This window comes from Nelumbo nucifera, chromosome 5 (genome assembly GCF_055504915.1).
Source record: "Nelumbo nucifera cultivar China Antique chromosome 5, China Antique-T2T, whole genome shotgun sequence".
In the NCBI taxonomy this organism is placed as follows: domain Eukaryota; kingdom Viridiplantae; phylum Streptophyta; class Magnoliopsida; order Proteales; family Nelumbonaceae; genus Nelumbo; species Nelumbo nucifera.
The window spans coordinates 50,708,348-50,721,663 of NC_142653.1; the positions used below are offsets into that span (position 1 = coordinate 50,708,348).

The 13,316-nt window shown below is 35.4% G+C and overlaps 1 protein-coding gene across 1 annotated transcript; it reads left to right on the forward strand.

The window, feature by feature from the left end:
• The first annotated feature begins 2,945 nt into the window (after positions 1 to 2,945).
• On the forward strand, positions 2,946 to 7,252 carry LOC104588741 (receptor kinase-like protein Xa21). The gene is given in 3 exon segments (XM_088888759.1): positions 2,946 to 5,857; positions 5,859 to 6,151; positions 6,662 to 7,252. Coding segments are annotated over 3 exon segments (2,262 nt in total). The 5' UTR covers positions 2,946 to 4,211; the 3' UTR covers positions 6,985 to 7,252.
• The last annotated feature ends 6,064 nt before the right edge of the window (positions 7,253 to 13,316 follow it).

Genomic DNA, 13,316 nt, shown 5'->3' on the forward strand with positions numbered 1-13,316 from the left:
AATATTAATAATAGAATAAATATTTTAATACTTAAAATATATAAATTCACATATGATATAAATTAATCTTAAAATTTTATAAATTATTAACTAATATTTTAATTTACATTAATAAGTAATAACAAAATATTAAATAAAAATATTCTAAACAAAAGTATTAAAGAATATAATATTAAATTAAATATATCAAATTCACTAATCTATATTTATTTCATAAAATTTATAAAAATAAAAATATTAATAATGGAATAATTATTTTAGTAATTAAAAACTATGAATTTGTATATGATATGTATTTTAGAAATTTTAACAAATTTGATATACTCTAAGTTAAGATTGTATTTTTATAAATTACTAATTGATATTTTAATTTGAGTTGATTTTTTACTAATTTTAAAAAATTAAATTAGTAAAATAAAATAATAACTGATATAATAATTAAAATAAAATGGGTGCATATGATTAGTGTCTTGGACTCTTGATTGATCCATTTGTTGATAACATGGACTCCCGTTGGCGGATGGTCGCGTCTCCAAAGGTCTGGAGAAGCCAACAAGGAAGAAGGGGAGCATGGGAAGAGAGGAGAGAGAAGAGAAGAGGGAGAGTCTCTTTTTGGAAAACCCTAGGTCGAAGTCAAATCCTCTTGTCTAACATGGGGGAGAGCTATCCCTTTTTATAGAGAGGACCTCAAGGTTATAAGGAGAAGGATCTAAAAGGAGACATTTCCTTTTAGGAAAGGGGATCTTTATCTTTATGTTGACTATTAAGGGAGCACCATTGAGGTTTCGCCACGTGTCCAACGAAATCCTTTAAAGGCAAAGTTTTCTTTCTCTTAAGGGTGCTCACGTGGAACGTGTAGGCTACGTTCCTTTACAGGTTTTCCAGTGGCTACGTGTTAAAGGACAAAATTGGCGATGTTATCGCAAGTCTTAAGCGACACCCATTGTTCATTGTGGGTCCCAAGTGATGTTTTATGCTCATCGTAAGTCTGCGATGGTTACTAAGCTCATTACAAGTCTGCATTGGTTTATTAAGCTCAAAGCGGATGTGGGTTGAGTCTTGGATTTGTCGCGAGTGTTCTTGTGGTATCGGTTTAGCACCTTTTGTGCCCCCATCATCATGGTGATCAACATATACCTACACCAATATAACTAAAATTATATGATATCTATGCATCCCAATATATTAATTACTATTGTAATATATTTCTTCATATATATCATAAAATTTACATTTTTAATGTATTCATATACTATTTTGTGATTATTTTGATCTTAAATTTAGTGTTATTAATGTATTTATAAAATTTGTATGTATTTTCCTAGTGTATCCATACATTTCCATATTTTTTGTTCATATCCATGCATTTCCAAAGTGTATTTGTGTTTGTGTTATCTGATATGATACCTGATACCGAATACCGATACTTTTTGGTATTGTTTTGCATTTTTCTGATTTTTTTGCAAACTTTTAGCTTTTTTTAATTTTCTACAATTTTTCTATATTTTTTGTTATTTTCTATATTTTTCAATTTTTTGGTAGTTTTCTGCATTTTCTAAAAGTTTCTGGTATTTTTCTACACAAGTTTCGCAATTTTCTACTACTTTCTACATTTCTTGCAACTTTTTGGTATTTGTTGCATTGTTTCTGCAATTTTCTGGTATTTTTTTACACTTTTTGCTATTTTCTTACATTTTCTTCAATTTTCTAGTATTTTCTCAATTATTTCTGCAATTTCTGGTATTTTTCTGTATTTTTTGCATTTTCTACAATTTTATGGTATTTTTCTGCATTTTCTATATTTTTTTGGTTTTTTTCTGCATAATTTATGCATTTCTGGTGTTTTCATGCATTTTCTAGTACTTTTTGCATTGTTTTTGCAAATTTTCTACAAAAATTATGCATTTTTTGTGTTTTTTGCAATTTCTACAGTTTTTTGTATTTTTTGCGTTTTTTGCACTTTTTGTTTTTTTGTATTTTTCTATATTTTCTACATTTTCTTGTGTTTTCATGCATTTCTGCAATTTTCTGGTATTTTCTGCAATTTTTGTGATTTTCCTGATATTTTTTGTATTTTTTTCTGAATTTCCTGTAATATTTCTGCCTTTTGGTAATTTTTTCCTTTTTTACAAAGTTTTTGGTATTTTTCTATATAATTCTTGCATTTGTGGATATACGGGTCAACCTGACCCGTTTTTGCCACGTGGTAGCCTTGGTAAAGGTTATTCTCTCAAAAATGTTATTTTTGGGTATACAGGTTGGCTCTACCTGTTTTTTGCTACGTGGTAGCCTTGAGAGATTATTCACCCAAAAAATGTTATTTTTCGTGTGTATGGGTCGACCCGACCCATTTCTGGCACATGGCAACCTCAAGAGAGTTGGTTCTCTTAAAAATTGTTATTTTGGGCATATAGGTCCATGCAACCCGTTTCTATATTTATAGGTGAGGGTGGGTATGGGTCAATATGAGTGAGTCAAGTGGGTCAATATGGTGGGTCAGGGTTAGAGTGGGTTATGATCCTTTAATAAGCATTGATGATGGGTCATGGTGGGTTAATGGGTCAATATGAGTGGATTGGTATTCAACCCTTATACAACCCAAGCGTCCCATTTGCCACCCTTAATATCCACGCTCTCCAGCTTTAATTCATGGATAATTTGCACCTAAAAAGTTATAATAGTCCATGATATATACCCAAGAACAAAGTAAACCCTTTATGTCATTTTTTTTCAAATAGTATTTGGAAGATCAACTAGCTAAAACACATTTATTAAGTGGGATTTGGGATTTTGACAAATCTAGCTTTTATATTAATAGTATAGACATACTTCTTGTTTTATATTTTTCTTTTGTAACAAGCACATTTATTTTTATATTTTTCACCAATTTGTATTGATCAACCAAAACGTTTCATATAGAAACAGCAATTGTAACAAAAAACTGATCAAGGGTCTGGGATAAATTAAAGTTCAGAGCATTTTCTGTTCAAAATGAACAGAGAAGACATAAGGATCAAGAAAGGAAAAAGAAAAGGAAAACACAAAGATAAAAAGCCAAATATGAGTGGAAATGGTGGGAAAAAAAGTGCCATTGATGAGATTGGAGCCATTTACTGAAGTCTAAGTCAAGATATGTCGGGAGAGAAGAACACTGAACACTCACTTCACGGTCAAGCAGGGGATACTGGACAAAGACCGAGAGTGATAGTCTGATAGATACGTTGAGATCATGGAAGACAAAGACCGAAAGGAGTTAAGGCTTGGTTATGTTTTTCGATAATTACTACAAGACCTAGATCTTCTATGGTCAATTCTCTCAAGAACAGAGCATGGTGGAGACGACTGGACTACTTGTTATATTGCTTGGATGGTGAAGGAAGGCAGTTTCCAACATCAGTATACAAGTTATTTTTTCCATCGCATATCATAGACAAGAAATTACCTTTCTCCTGAGTGGTGCAGATAGTTCTCTGGCTATCTACCTTTGTCATTCCCCAAAGTCCCCATGAAGATTGAGCTCCAATTGATTGCCTCCACACTATTTCGGTTATCTGCAATTCATGTCTTCTTTCTCAAGTTGTGTTCAGAAGGTCCCATCACCACCAATGCTACCCCCTTAGGAAATGAAACGGATAGACTGGCCTTGCAGCTCAAGAATGCGATAACTAACGATCCTTTGGGAGCTCTAAGTTCCTGGAACGAGTCTCTCCATTTCTGTGAGTGGCGAGGGATCACATGTGGTCATCGACATCAACGAATCAGGACAGAGCTTGGTGGGAACTGTATCTCCTTATATAGGGAACCTCACATTTCTTCGTTCCATTGAACTTGGAGATAACAAATTCCACGGTGCGATCCCCCAAGAAGTGGGTCGTTTGCTCCGTCTACGATATATCAACCTTTCCCATGCCAATTTTGAAGGAGAAATTCCAAGCAATCTGACCAACTGCTACAATCTCAAAGTGCTTGACTTATCAAGAAACAACCTTACCGGAAAAATCCCCTTCGAGTTGGATTCTTTGTCCAAGCTTTCTGCACTGATTCTTATTGCAAATCACTTGACTGGAAAAATTTCACCTTCTTTTGGGAACCTGTCATCGCTCCAAGCTCTTTATCTAGTGGATAATAGCTTGGAGGGAAGCATTCCAAAGGATCTCGGCCGATTGACAAGATTATCAAATCTCTATGTTGGTGCAAATGAGTTGTCTGGTATGTTCCCTAACTAGATTTACAACATGTCATCTATTGCTTACATTAATGTTGCACTTAATCGATTCTATGGGAGAATTCCAGTGGATATAGGACTCACTATGCCAAAACTAAAATTACTTATTTTCGGAGCAAACAATTTCACTGGGTCTATTCCAGTTTCCTTGTTCAATATTTCGGGACTTAAATTTCTTGATCTTGCCGAAAACAACTTCTCTGGATCAGTCCCTCTTAATATTGGTAGACTTCAAAATCTTCGGTCTCTATATCTTTTTTACAATCAGTTTGGAACAGGGCAAGCTCATGATCTAGCTTTTCTTACTGAGCTCACCAACTGTAGTAATCAAGAAATATTGCAACTACAGAACAATAACTTTGGAGGTTCTTTGCCCAAAGTTATAGCTAATCTGTCAACCCAACTCACAATACTAGCACTTGGACAGAACCAACTCTTTGGAAGCTTACCTTCAGGTATCGGGAACCTCATGAACTTGACTGGTTTAAGCATGGAGACAAACTTACTTGGAGGTAGCATTCCAACTGCTATCGGAAAGCTACAAAAACTACAGTCGTTGTTCATGGGTGGAAATAGATTCTCAGGAGAGATCCCATACTCTCTAGGCAATATCACTTCTTTGATTGAACTTCACATGGAAGAAAACCATCTTACTGGTAGAGTTCCTTCTAGTCTTGGAAATTGCCAAAACTTACTAGCATTAACCCTTCATTCTAACAATCTTAATGGATCCATACCAAGACAAGTTATTGGTCTTTCTTCTCTAACGATGATCCTCAACTTATCTTACAACTCTCTTTCTGGTTCTCTACCATTGGAAGTAGGAAAAATGAAAAATATTGGAATACTAGGCATCTCCGAAAACAATTTATCTGGTGAAATTCCTGTAACAATTGGTGATTGTTCTAGTTTGGAGCACCTTTACTTGGAGGGTAACTCCTTCAATGGCACCATTCCTGAATCTTTGGGTCTATTGAAGGCTATTCAAGATCTAGATCTTTCACGGAACAACTTATCAGGGCAGATTCCAAGGATTTTTGAAAACCTTCATCTCTTACGGAATTTGAATCTGTCTTTCAATAGTCTTGTGGGTGAGGTACCAACAAAAGGAGCTTTTGCAAATGCAAGTGCAACTTCAGTGGTTGAAAATTATAAGCTTTGTGGGGGCATCCCTGAACTACAGTTGCCGAGCTGCTCGTCAGCTTCCACTAAAGGAGGAGGAAAATCTACTATTTCCAGAGTACTAATTGTAGTAGTTGTTGGGGTTGTATGCCTTTTCTTGCTACTGGTTTTTCTAGTTCTTTACTGGAAGGAAATTTCCAAAAGGAAATCTTCTAATAGGCCTTCAATGAGCGATCAACATTTAAAGGTTTCTTACAAAGAACTACTTCAAGCTACTAGTGGATTCTCTGAGTCTAATTTCATTGGCTCTGGTAGCTCTGGTTTAGGGTATAAAGGAATTCTGAATCAAGGAATGACAATTGCAGTAAAGGTATTCAACCTTCAAAAACCAAGAGCTTCCAAAAGCTTCATGGCAGAATGCAATGCTTTGATGAACATCCGACATAGGAATCTTGTGAAGATCTTAACATCTTGTTCAAGTTTGGACTTCAAAGGCAATGATTTCAAAGCCTTGGTTACATCCTGACAGAGATGCACAGAATGAGGAGTGGAGCTTAAACATTCTTCAGAGAATAAATATTGCAATTGATGTGGTATCTGCATTGGATTATCTTCATAACCACTGTCACACACCAATTATTCATTGTGATTTAAAACCAAGCAATGTTCTTCTTGACAATGATATGACTGCCCATGTAAGTGATTTTGGTCTAGCAAGGTTAATTCCACAATACACAAATTATCCTTGCCACAACCAGACCAGCTCATTTGGACTGAAAGGGACCATTGGCTATGCTGCTCCAGGTAATTAACAGTATTTGTCTTAAACTTCCAGTTATTGCTTGCTTTTGAATAATTATAAATTTTGATACAAGCTGCATGTTGGTTGTTTCGGTAGAATAGGTATGTAAATAAATTTTCATCCCGGGATGATATATTTCTAAGTTATTTCAACCACTTTTATACTTGATTTTTTTTATTAGCACCCCTTAAAATTTTAGGAGAATGACTGATCAGCCCAGTTCAGAATTCTTAGCCCGATCGTACAGGGGATGAATCCTGACTGTGGATCGATGCTAAATTCAAGGGCAGGATTAGTTTTATAGGAGGCTACTAGTAACTAGTAGAATATGGGGGGCTGTAATTTTAGAATTCTGCATTGGGCTTCAGCCCACTTATTCTACTAGTAACTGGGTGGACTCAAATCTCTTCACATTGGGAGTGCAAAGAGCAAAAAAAATTTATTATTATTAAAATTTTTCAAAAATGTTTGATTCTTACAATTAAACTTTCAACTGTACATGTGAATTTCAGAGTATGGTACAAGCGATAAAGCGTCAAAACAGGGGGATGTCTATAGTAGCTATGGGATCTTGTTATTGGAGATGTTCACCGGGAAAAGACCAACAGATGAAATGTTCAAAGATGATTTAAACCTCCACAAATTTGCAAAAATGGCTTTGCCTAAACAAGTGATAAGGATCTTAGACCCAATACTTATATCAAACCAAGGGGGAGAAGAAATAGAAAATGGAGGTATCACAAACTTTGGAAATTGCAATTTGGTAATGGATAAAATGCAAGACTGCATTGCTTCCATAATGAGAATTGGAGTCCTAGTAAACGAATGGATATAAGTGAGGCTGCCAAGGAATTAATTCACACCAGAGACATATTTCATGGAATTCGGGTTCATCAACATCAAGTGAGGCCAAGGACATCTCAGTTAGAAGGTGCGTATATGATCAATTGATTCTGGTGCCCCTTTTTATGATCAATTGATTTCCCTTCTCTCAACTGTACTGTTGGTTCTGGGCTATGTGTGATCATCCCAGTAGTTAGGGGTGGCAATTTTTTATTCAATCTGCTAAATCCACCTAATCCGCCCATTTACTTAGCGGGTTGTGTGATCAATCTATGCCATCACTCAATTTGTCCATTTAGATGGATTGGGTTGTGGATAACCATTGGTTTAACCATTATAGACATAAGTATTAATTCCTTACCTTTTTTTTATTTTCTTCATTTAAATTTAATAATTTATAATTAATACATTAATTTTTTATTAACTATTGACTAAATTTACTTTTGTCTTGAATCAACACACTTCACCCAACATTAATCCAAATCAATTTGACCCGAGTCCAGACCAGTTCAATGTAGTCTGACCCGATCCAGTGTATACCGATCCGGGTCGACCTGAACCCGAAATAGACCCCGGGTGAGATGGTTCGGTACTGCTTGCTTTTCTCGGTTTGGATCGCCGAGTCCAACCAGTATCCACACAGCCGACCCGACCCGGTACAAGCTGATTTGAGTCCACCCGAATCCGAAGCAGTTTCGGACAGGATGGTTTGATGTCTTTGTGCTTTACCCGTCTTGGACCGTCCGATCCAACCAATATCCATACAACTCGACCCAAATCCGGACCAACCCGATTTATTTACGTTGACCCACTTTGGGTCAGCCGGTTTGATTCCAATGCCAGAGACATATTTCATGAAATTCGAGTTCATCGACATCAACTGAGGCCAAGGACATCTCAATTAGAAGGTGCGTATGATCAATTGATTCAGATACCCCTTTTTATGATCAATTGATTTCCCTTCTCTCAACTCAACTGTAGTGTAGGCTATGGGTTATGTGTGATCGTCCCAATAGTATTGGCAGGGATGCAACCTAGGCTGGGTTGGGTCGGGATTGGAAATTTATTAAATTTTCAATGGGCCTAAACTATAACCCTAAAGTTGAAATTCTTCAAATCGGATTACTGGATTCCAAGCCTAAGCCCTGTTTGTTTTACTTTTTTGTAAAGCAAATACTTACACTTTTGAATGCGGTATCTTTTCTAGTTCCCCAATGACCAATACAACAAGCATGCATGTATTTAGATATATGCCAACTTTACAAGGGTAGGCCCTAGATTATGGCAGTGTTAGAGACTGTTGTGCACTTCCCAAATGGGCTCTTAATTGAGAGAATTTTGTTTTTATACATTCATAATCAAGTGCATTCTTGATTATTAAAATAATAAATTACTGCTATACTTGTCTAGAGGCTAGAGGGGAACCCAGATTTCCTCACACCCACCTCATAGCACTTAAGCCCCATTTTCTTTTCTATAAGTTATTTACCTGGTGTAGGAGGGGTAAGGCTTGGTTGAGGAGCAGTCTCTTTGAAAGACAGAGGAAGGCCTATGAGTAAGGAAATGAGGGTCTCTAGATTAGGGGTGCAAGATGGGAGAGTTAGGACGTACTCGAAAGTACTGGGTGGCAAATCCTTAGGATCGGATGATCTTCAATATGAGGAGGACCTCTATTTATGGGGGAGGTCCTGAGATCTTAAAAGGTAGGAGATGAGGATATTCGTTCCGTATCGGGAAAGGGAATATTGGCTTCGCTGTCAATTATTAAGTGCACTATTGGGGTTTTGCCGTGTGTTTCATGAGGATTAGCTTTCCTTTTTCCCGAGATCCCTCATTATTTGCATATGCTACTTCCTCTCATGCACTTTTTGTTAACCGACGTGGCATTTAATAACATCACCAACCGGTGGATGATGTCATGTTGATCCTATGTGGTATCTTGTAGCGCCTCTCGATAGTATGCGCTCCACGTGGTTACGGCTTCACGCACATCTCGCCGTGGGCTCGACCCGAGTTTCTCTCAACCAGGTTCTCGACACAGTTCGGTGAACCGTGGGTTTATACAGCTTTTGGAATATGCATTGTGAGTTCATCGCGAGGTTGATGGTGTGTTGTGAGTTCATCTTAGCATGGGGGGGTTGACTGTAAGTTGTTTGTACGCAACTTTGCGGTGCTAATCTTGGTGTTTGATGTTTTCCTGAGGGTCTGAGTGAGCACTGTGTACCTACACTCAGGTAAGTGTTTCTCAAGTAAGACTTATTCGAGTAAGTGTATTGTATTTACCTTCATTCTTTTATTTTCCATGTGAATAAGACAATGACCATTTTAGTCATAAAAAATTCATTACTAAAAGGGGCATTTTTGTCCCATTTAAATGTTAGTGGCTTTCCTCCCAGGTGAGAAAATTATTTTCCCACCTAGTAGGAAAATAAACTTTCTCTTGTCCCCACATAAATCTAAAAAGAGAATATGGGTTTTTTGATCAATAGGAATCAAAATCCCATTGACCAACTTTCCCTCCGCTCAAAATCCAAAAAAAGAACACCCCCTAAATGGAATTGCAGTACATTTGATTAGACAAATTTCCATATTTGATTGTATATACACACTACCAACAAATCGAGACTAAAAAACACAAACCTCAAAGAACAAAGAGAAGAGGGGGGAATTGCTACAAACAATTACAAAGGATGGCATGTTTATTTGTGATTAGGTAAGTGTGACCCACTTTACATGCTTTGTTTTTAGCAGAACTAGAGTCCAAAAAGAAAATATTAGGCCCCATTCGCTTTTCGGTAAGTTACTTACCTAGGTAAATGCAGTTACCTGGGTAAGTTTTTTCCCGGGAAACACTTACCCGGATAAGTGCATTTATCCATGTTCGTTTATTTCTCATGTAAATAAGTTAATGACCATTTTAGCCATAAAAATTCATTATTAAGAGGAGCATTTTTGTCCCATTCAAGTGTTGGCAACTTCCCCCCTAGGTGGGAAAGTTATTTACTCACCTAGGAGATGGGTATCACTTACTCGGGTAAGTGATACACAGGAAAATAAACTTTCCCCGATCCCCACATAAATTTGAAAAAAGAACATAGGATTCTTGGTCAATAGAAACCAAAATCCCATTGACCCACTTTTCCCCTCTCAAAATCCGAAAGAAGAACGCCCCCTAGTGTCATTGAATACGCTTAACTTTTTTTTATTTGTATGTGGAGCATACATAGACGCACCCATGTTCCATTGTGCACTACAACAACAACAACAAAAAAAATATATATATTAGAAGTCATGGATTTGCCGTAGAGATATCATACTATGGCCTACACCAACCTGCATCGATTCACCAAATTTCATAGGTGAATTAGATTGGTCAAACTATATATCAAATGTAAGAGTAGATGGAGATGATATCAGAAGAACTTTAACAAAGCAGAAACCCCTAAATTTTAATGAATTTTCATTGTTTAATATGAACCTTAGCATAAAGTGTAAGTGTAGTAGATTCGGATTGGTTAAAAGAGAACTACCATCTCCTACCACTTTCCGTTGGTGATAATTGGGTCCTCTGGATTACTAACTTTAGTCATGCAAATACATATAATTCACTGATTTAGACTCTAGATTACTAACTTTGTTCATACATTCTGGTAAAAACGATTGCAATGTCAAAGCTATTACAAGCCCAATTTCCCATCTCATCCTTAACCTTCACAGTTTTATTAGGGTACTTCCTGATAGTGGTCGTCGTGTGGAAGAATTTATTGTTTCTATCCCCCGCTTTATTCCACATGGCGTTGCAGACGGGGTCTACCCGCCCCCCTTACATTCCAGCTAAACACCTTCATTGAAGACGTTGTTTCCTAGACCGATGTTGTCCTCTCCCTCAGTCATATTCTTTGTGTCATAGTTTGCTTGATTTATCTTCACTCCTCGCTTCTTCATCTTGAAAGTTATGATCTTCCCAATCTCCATCCAGCAAATTGGCACCTTCGAAATCATCGCCTTCATTTTCTACTCCATAATCATCTTCGTTTGCTTCTGAATTCTCTTCTTTGTTTTCATAGATCTTATCATCCTAGAATCCTTTGCTATTATTGCTGAAACTGTTTGGTCCTCTACCCCAATGGGCACCATTTCTATTTTCCGACCTTCCATCTCTTCCTTTCTTCAGCACCCACTGCGTGTTGATCCTTTATCGACCATAAGGTTCAATTGTGACATGGCCAGCATTGACAAATTTGGCGTTTGTCCTTTCCCATCCTGATCTATCTTCCATATTTTTCCTTCCTTGTTTCCTGTTACTCCACCTCCTCTAATCCTTTATCTTGTACTGATTGAGCCTTGTGGACCCCGAGTTTTTCTTGCTCACAGGTCAATGTTTCATCGGTTTTTGGCTTCTTCTTTTGTCAACAGTTATCTGACCCCCCCCCCCCCCCGCCTGATCAGCTGTGGGCCGATTTGGACATTCAAAAGCCTTGTGTCCCTGCCAGCCACAGTTTGTGCAGAGATCAAAAATGTTCTCGTAAAACACTTTGATCTTGTTTTCCTCTCCTCCCGTGGTTAGCAGGATTTCAAGCACAACTGGCCTATTAAGTTTGACCCTAACACATACTCTTGGAAAAACAATACACGACGTCTTCTTAGTATTAGAATCCAATTTTAAGTACTCACCAGCATCCCTAAGAATGACTTCCAGATCATCTCTGTTCCAATACTCCAGGGGAAGCCCAGGCAGCCTGATCCAGATGATCAGGCTTTGCTTTCAGAGGGTTAAATTCTCATAGATATATATATATATTATTTTTAATATAATTTTTTAATATAGGAAAGTAGTAAAATTCTCATATTCCTTAATCTAAAATATTTTATCTCATAAATTTATTTTTTTTAATTTATTTTTTAATTTATATTTTAATAAAGTCAATACAATTTTAAAAATTTAAAATTAAGTTTTAAATTTCATCTTTTAAATTTAAATCTTTTGAACCAATTGACTAAACAAAAAATCAACCCAAACCAATATAACCCAATTTGGTTGGTTTTCACTAATGGTCAATAGATTTCGGTTTACCAACTCCCCAACTTGACCATGTCGATTTGTTAGGCAAAATAGCCTAAAACCAAACTAAACCATGTCGTGAACACTCCTAATATTAGCTAAATTAATAGTCTAATCTCTAAAAAATAACATTAGCTTAATCTCCAATAATTATTGAAATTTCATAGCAAAAATATATAATTAATGAAAACATATTTATAATAAAAATACAATAATTACAATAACTAAAAAAGTACAATAAGTAGTAAAAATATATTAATTATTTATAGAACTTAATAATCCATAAAATTATAATTTGTACTATTATTACATAATTTCATTATTAATTTGTAAAATATTAAATTATTATTAAATTGAATATATGTCATGATTTTTTTATTTTTATGAAACGTTTTTAAAATTCATATATAAATTCGTTATTTTAACTATTTAAAATAATCATTATTGGAATTTATTTTCTATATAATTATTTATTTATTTTTAGTATTTTATTATTTAAGAAATTTAGTTATTGAAATATTTTTTAAATAATATTTTAATTTTAAATTTCTATTATTTTAATAAAATTTAATTTGAATAATCCAAAAAATCCTGATTTATATTGTTAGTACATAAATTCGTGATGAATTTTGTAAAAATATAAAATTACTAATAATATGAATGTTATTAAATCTATTATAATTAATTTTTGTGTTTTTAATAAATATTTTAAGGTTATTATATAATTTTGTTAGAATATTTAAATAATTCTTAAATTTCTTAATTTAAACTTTCTTTGATAGATATGGATAAAAAGTGAGGAAGAGGATAAATAGGAATTAGAGATAATTTGGAGAGAAACTCTCTCATAAATTAGAGATAAGTCGGGAGATAAATAGAAATTGCAGATGGTTTAGGAGAAAGTGGGGGAAGTAGCTTAGGAGAAATTTTAGGAGAGGAGATTGTGGGAATGTGTGGGTGAGAGAGAGAGAGAGAAATTTTAGATAATTTTTAGGAGAGCATCTTATTGGTTGTTTAAAAAATGGCATGGAATAAAAAAATAAAAAATTCAAAAAAGGGAGAAAATTCCTAGACCTTTCTTTAATATATACTAGTGGGGAAACTTTCATCCCCGTTGGCGGGATGGGGAGAGTGCTCCCTGCCCCACGTGGACCCCGATCCCAGCCCCATGGGATCCCCACTAATATATATATATATATATACGCATACGTTTATATATGCATATATGTACACATACATCTATATATTAATATTTTTAAAAA